This window comes from Psammomys obesus, unplaced genomic scaffold (genome assembly GCF_907164565.1).
Source record: "Psammomys obesus unplaced genomic scaffold, mPsaObe1.curated_primary_1811, whole genome shotgun sequence".
NCBI classification, from domain to species: domain Eukaryota; kingdom Metazoa; phylum Chordata; class Mammalia; order Rodentia; family Muridae; genus Psammomys; species Psammomys obesus.
This window is the reverse complement of record NW_026596109.1, coordinates 15018679-15025036: the sequence shown is the minus strand read 5'-3', so window position 1 is coordinate 15025036 and position 6358 is coordinate 15018679. Positions and strand designations below refer to the sequence as shown.

The 6358-nt window shown below is 57.2% G+C and overlaps 1 protein-coding gene across 1 annotated transcript in view; it reads left to right on the top strand.

Annotated features, from left to right (window-relative positions):
* Foxd2 (forkhead box D2) overlaps positions 1–2568 on the top strand; it is a 3218-nt gene extending 650 nt beyond the window's left edge. Inside the window, exon 2 of the mRNA XM_055628995.1 lies at positions 265–2568. Coding sequence (XP_055484970.1) covers positions 265–1500 — 1236 coding nt within the window. The 3' untranslated portion in view covers positions 1501–2568. The remainder of the gene's footprint in view (positions 1–264) is intronic.
* The last annotated feature ends 3790 nt before the right edge of the window (positions 2569–6358 follow it).

Genomic DNA, 6358 nt, shown 5'->3' with positions numbered 1-6358 from the left:
CCCCCCCGGCGCGCCGCCGAGCCCCGCGGAGGGATGACCCTCTCCGGCGGCGGCAGCGCAGGCGACATGTCCGGCCAGACCGTGCTGACGGCCGACGACGTGGACATCGATGTGGTGGGCGAGGGCGACGACGGCCCGGACGGGGGCAAGGACAGCGACGCGGGCTGCTGCGACAGCCCCGCGGGGCCGCCGGAGCCGCGCCTGGACGAGGCGGACGACGGGCCGCCGCCGGCCACCCATCCTCCCCATCCCCATCCTCCCCATCCCCGCGCCCAGCCTCAGCCTCCGGCCCCGTCGCTGCCCGCCGAGGTGGGCCCGGGAGTCGAACCGGCGGGAGCCCCGGAGGCCGACGGCTGCAAGGGCGGCGGCGAGGACGCGGGGCCCGGCGGCGGCGGCGGCGCGGCGGCGGGGCTGGCGCCCAGCAAGCCCAAGAACAGCCTGGTGAAGCCGCCCTACTCGTACATCGCGCTCATCACCATGGCCATCCTGCAGAGCCCCAAGAAGCGCCTGACGCTCAGCGAGATCTGCGAGTTCATCAGCGGCCGCTTCCCCTACTACCGGGAGAAGTTCCCCGCCTGGCAGAACAGCATCCGCCACAACCTCTCCCTCAACGACTGCTTCGTCAAGATCCCCCGCGAGCCGGGCAACCCGGGCAAGGGCAACTACTGGACGCTCGACCCGGAGTCCGCCGACATGTTCGACAACGGCAGCTTCCTGCGGCGCCGCAAGCGCTTCAAGCGCCAGCCGCTGCCGCCGCCGCACCCGCACCCGCACCCCCACCCGGAGCTGCTGCTGCGCGGCGGGGCGGGCGCGGCCGCGGACCCCGGCGCCTTCCTCTCCGGCTTCGCCGCCTACGGCGCCGCCTACGGCTACGGCTACGGGCTGGCGCTCCCGGCCTACGGCGCCCCCCCTCCGGGCCCGGCCCCGCACCCGCACCCGCACCCGCACGCCTTCGCCTTCGCCTCGGCCGCGCCCCCGCCCGGACCCCCGACGGCCTCGGTGTTCGCCGGCGCGGCCTCGGCTCCGGCCCCCGCGCCCGCCCCGGGTTCGGGCCCGGGCCCCGCGGGGCTGCCCGCCTTCCTAGGCGCGGAGCTGGGCTGCGCCAAGGCTTTCTACCCCGCGTCCCTGAGCCCCCCGGCGGCCGGCACGGCGGCGGCCAGCCTGTCCACCGCGCTCCTGCGCCAGGGCCTCAAGACGGACGCCGGCGGCGGCGCGGGCGGCGGGGGCGCGGGCCAGAGGCCCTCCTTCTCTATAGACCACATCATGGGTCACGGCGGCGGCGGGGCCGCCCCCCCGGGCAGCGGCGACGCCTCCCCGGGATCGCCGTTCGCGGCGGCCGCGGGTCCGGGGGGTCAGGCCCAGGTCCTGGCCATGCTGACTGCCCCGGCCCTGACTCCGGTGGCGGGCCACATCCGCCTCTCGCACCCGGGGGACGCGCTCCTGTCTTCGGGGCCCTCGTTTGCCAGCAAAGTCGCCGGCCTCAGTGGCTGCCACTTTTGACCGCGGCGGGCTCAGGGCCACTGAGGCCCTCACTCCTTAACCTCTCGGGGGAGCTCGGCCGGTCCCAGCGGAATTCAGGGAGTCTATTTATGAAGAGTCTTCGGACCGAGGCCGGCGGCTTGCCACCAGGCACTTGGAGCTGCGCGCTCGCTCGCTGGTTCGGAATGTCACCGACCGTTGGGACGAAGCGGGCCTCTGCGGCTCTCTCTGGTCGAGGCCCGGGTCTACGCAATAGGCTCAAAGCAGATCCCTTTTCTGTTTGAGCGGCAAAAATAAAGGGAGTAGGAACCTTCGCTTCTTCTTGCCTCTGCACCTCTCACAGTCGGAGAAGAATGCTTTGGTAGGGAGATGCCTGTCGGTTAGCGGAGCCCGCCAGAAACACCTATGGCTTGAAACCCCCCTCCCAGTCCCCCATTTCTTCCTCAACTTTGAGACCAGCTCATCCAATATTATAATTTAAAGACATCTGTTATCTGCTTTGTGCTTAAGAGAAAAATTCTTTTTTTTTTTTTTTTTTTGCTGTTCTTCAAGGAAGCTGGTTTCATCCAAGCCTAAGGCAGTGACGACACGGTCGGGAAGCTGAGAGAAGTGAATCCAGGGTCTCCGAAATCCTTGAAGAAACCGCAGAGCCCACCCCCTTGGAGGAAATTTTTTCCCCCTTTGGTGTTCGGCTGTTTTTCAAAGAGCTCCCTTTTGGCCTTTCCCGTGGTCCACAGGCCCAGCCATCCAGGGCTAGCGGCCTTCTTGGCCTTCTCCTCTGCCCCAGGCCCTGTGATATTTATTGTAGTTAAAGGCAATGAGTTTGGGTGGGAGAAGAGGGTCTGGGTCAGGCTCTGGAGAGGTGGGAACTGGGTGGGCAAGGGCACGGAGCTGTAGCAGGGGGTTCTATGTTATGTGTAAATATCTGTGCAGCGGGCTGCCCCCTGCATTCTGTCCACTGGTGTGCATTGATTTAGACGCCTCCACTTAGTGGAGACTCTGTGAAATCGTCTGATGGTCTGTGTGGAAGAAAAGAAAACTGTCTCCCTCTCCCTTTTCATCGGTGTCAATTGAATAAATGTATGTGAACTTAGCCGTCACCAGCTCTATCTGCTTGCCTGTACTCCCTCGTCCTTGTCAGAGTTCCCCCAGAAGACCCGAAGCTCTCCCCGCAGAGGAGGAGGGGGAAGGAGCTAGCCTCGCAAACCCAGCTCTGAGCTGGTCAGATGATGGAGGGAGGCTCTGCACACCGCTGTGGCCTTCTGCTTCAAACTGGGCCAGGTCTCTGGAAGCCCGTGGCCACTCCAGCACTTTCATTTTCACTCTGGTACAAGGAAGGGCAAAAGCTTGGGGCTGGGCAGAGGGATTCTGTTTCCTCTAGTTTAGATTTTAGTGTGGCCTGGGCAGATTCAAGTGCTAAGGACTGGATCACGGTGCCCAGCGAGGACAAGTCTGTGTCTCTTGAAGCATATTTTATATGACTCTCTGTTTCTGTTTGTGCATGGGCCTTTTATGGCGCTCTTGGTTTCTTTTTGTGTTGGTCTTGGTTGCTCTGTTTTTTGTTTGTTTGTTTTGCTTTTATGTATGAGAGGTGGCTTTCAGGCACGTTTGAGCTTGCATTTTTATGTCTGTCCATGAATATGTGCTTTGCAGTGCTCAGTCACTGTCTTTAATGGGAGAGCGGCTTGTTGCCCCTAGAGGGCCTTCAGAACCCCCACTCCCACACACTTCTGACAGTGGAAGGCTTTATTTAGGGACTCTCCAAAATGAATTAGAACCTTCACTCTTACCCAGCTTGAGTGGGCCAGAGGATATGATCAACTAAAGAGTGGCCCTCTTTACTGTAGGGGTTCACTCTGCCCAGGCATTTCATAGCCAGAAGCGCCTGCCCAAGGACAGACCTTCTGGTCTGATTGACTACCCACAGTGCATTGGACCTGCAACTCTCTGCCTTGTGCTTGGGGTTCCCAATCTGCAAACACTGTGAGTGAAGGTGAGACTTTGGGTGGAGCAGAGAGGGTTATTCCTTTTTTCTGTATAGTCCGCTGGGGTTGTAGGAGAGACCCGTGGAAGAGGCATTTAAAAAAAAAAAGCCTTTAAAAAAATAAACCTGATACAGTGGGGGCAAAGTCTGGAAGATAATAACAGAGAAGAAGAAGTCAGCGTCAGAGATACAGGCGCAAAGGACTTGAGGGTGTTGACACAGAAGTTACCCAGAACTCCCTAGCATCCCACAGAAAGAGACTGTGCGTCAGGATATGAGTGGGGAGAGTTGGGAAAGGATTGTTGAGGTGTGAGGGTTCCTCCTCACTAAAGGCGGGGAGACTCGTTCTGGTGTGTTAGTGTGGTGAACAGAATCGGTTCTGCACAGAGGCCAAGGGTCCCTCTCTGGTCTCTGAAAGACTAAGGGCTCAGGGAGATGGAATGCAGCAGGCTACCTTTCTACCATCTCCTCAGATAGTCCAGAAGTAAGATTAGGACCAGTAGGTCCGGAGTGAGGAGTATTTGCCAGTACTGAGTAATGATCTCTGACTGGCTGCTTCACCGGCTTCCATTGCTCCACATTTGATGAGTATGGTTTCATTTCTTTTTACTCGAGGAGGGACGTATGTGGCCAACACAAAGCACTGAACATGTTTGTGTGTGTGTGTGTGTGACACACGAGGGAATCTGTTTGCTCTGAAAAAGAAAAAAAAAAGCACCTTTCAACTTCATGATCTCCTCGCCATGAGTATTAAATATAGATATTAGTTTGGAATATTAGATTCTACATATTAGCTTGGAGTTTTGAGTAAAGACTTATCAGTTGGCTCATTCTCTGTCTAGAAGAGATAAAGTCAGATGGAATTTATATTGGATGGTAGACAGGTAGGCGAGCTATGGCTGGCTATAACTGACTGCTACTAACAGGAGAAGTGGAAGATTCTTCTATGAGTTGCTATCTGTCCTGGTGCTTGTGTGTGTGTGTGTGTGTGTGTGTGTGTGTGTGTGCGCGCGCGCGCGCACCAACAGTAGAAATATGGGGTTTCAGGAAAGGTTTTTTTTTTGGGGGGGCTCTTGGGGCCCCAGGGACCTTCTATTTAGACTCTAGTTTCCCAATGAATCAACAGGCCAATCCTGGCCCAGAGAAACCACCCATGCTCAGCTGGCAACCGTAGAGAAGGTCCCAGGTGCTTAAAAGCAAGGGAGAAGGGGAGTATTTGAAATTTTGGACCCCATTAGGTTGTGCTCAGAGCTAAGATGTCGGGAGCTGGGAACTGAAATGCAAGAGGGGAGTGGTTGCGGGATTTGTGTGCTAGAACTCTCCGGGGTTGCCCTTGCCATTCTGGAGGTGCTCATTCAGCGACTTTCCCCCATCTGTGGGTGCCTAGGGCTGGTGTGGGCTCAGTTAGGGGCCCAGCTCCCTGGGAGGTGAAACAGGTCTTCCCTCCCCACGGGAGTGGAGGCAGCTGAGGTCTGTCGCCCCATAGGTACCCACAATTGGTGACAATAATAAGAAAATATCCAGGGCACACCTTGATCTCTCCAAGGTGAGAAAAAAAAAATGGTAAGAAATCAGCCTGAGGTTCAGTGAGTGCTGTTGAGAGCGGGCAGTTTAAAGGGGAAGAAAATTGGCGAATTTCACTGGTCAATTTCACTTCATTTCGTTCAATTTCGTTCAATTTCATTTCTTTTCATCCGGCGCCTGGAGGCCCGAGGCCATAAGGAGGGGGAGGGGGAATCTTCCCGGGCAGAATTTCTCCCTCTCGCAGATTTCCTTTCTACAGCTGTGAAGAAGTCTTGATTCTCCAACTTTGACAGAGGGTTTTCAGCGGTGGCTAAGGGCAGACTTTATTTTATCGACCAGCATTCGGTTTGAGTGATTGAGGCCCGTCGGCGAGGCTGTCGGCCAGTCTCTGTTACGACCCAATTAAAACGGTTAATTCTTTTCACCACGTATCCCTCCCCATCTCTCTTTCTTTCTCTAGGGGCTCCCCCCAGACCACCCAGGAGCCGGAGTTGGAGGGGGACACGTCCCCTCCCTATCCAATTTGTTCTGCCATAGCAGGCGCGTCTTCGTCTTTTTGGTTACCAAGCGCTTTTCCCTCCCGGTGACTTTTTTTCCCCCTTTTCGAAAACACTTCTTACCTCCACCCTCCCCTTCAACTCCCAACCCTCCGCGACCCCCGCCTCCTCCCTCCGAGCTCGGGTTTATTTAAACTTCGCCTCCTCCAGCGCCGCCCGTAACGCTCTCTCAATGAAGTTGAAGGCTCGGTGAGCCGAGGTGAAGAGGGTTTGGAATCTGTTGAAAGGGGCGTTTTGTGACACTGATTGGGGCGGGGGCGGGGGCCAGTCCAGAAAGGACAATGACCGACCGGGCTGTTTCCCCTGCGCCGGGGGTCAGGCGAAGAAAGGCGTCGCCGCAGTTTGAACGAAGGTCCCTGCGAGAGAAAGAAAAGGTTTGGAGCGCGGAGCGTGCCCCGTGAGCTCCAAGCTCGGGGGGCGGTGGGAGGAGGCGGCGCGCCCCGGTCTGCGGCGACCCGGTTCGGACTTTCCCCCCAACCCTGCGCTTTCCGCGGAGAGAGGCGAGGAGAGTTTGGGTTTGCGTCTAAATTATTTCCATGCGTGCTTCAAAAGGCTGTTTAGGCTGGGGACTGGGGAGGCGGCCGGGAGGGCTAACCGGGACGGTGAGACCCAGCCCACATTTGTCTCCGGGGCTGGCCTTGTGAGGTTCCTGAAGAGACGCAAAGATGGCCAAGGGCGGGTGGGAGATTTCGGTTCCTTAAGCTTTCGCACATCAGTGTTTGAGGACAGACAGATGATTGGATTTTGGAGCTAGTGCTTCTAGTTGTTTATTATTATTATTATTATTATTATTATTATTATTATTATTATTATT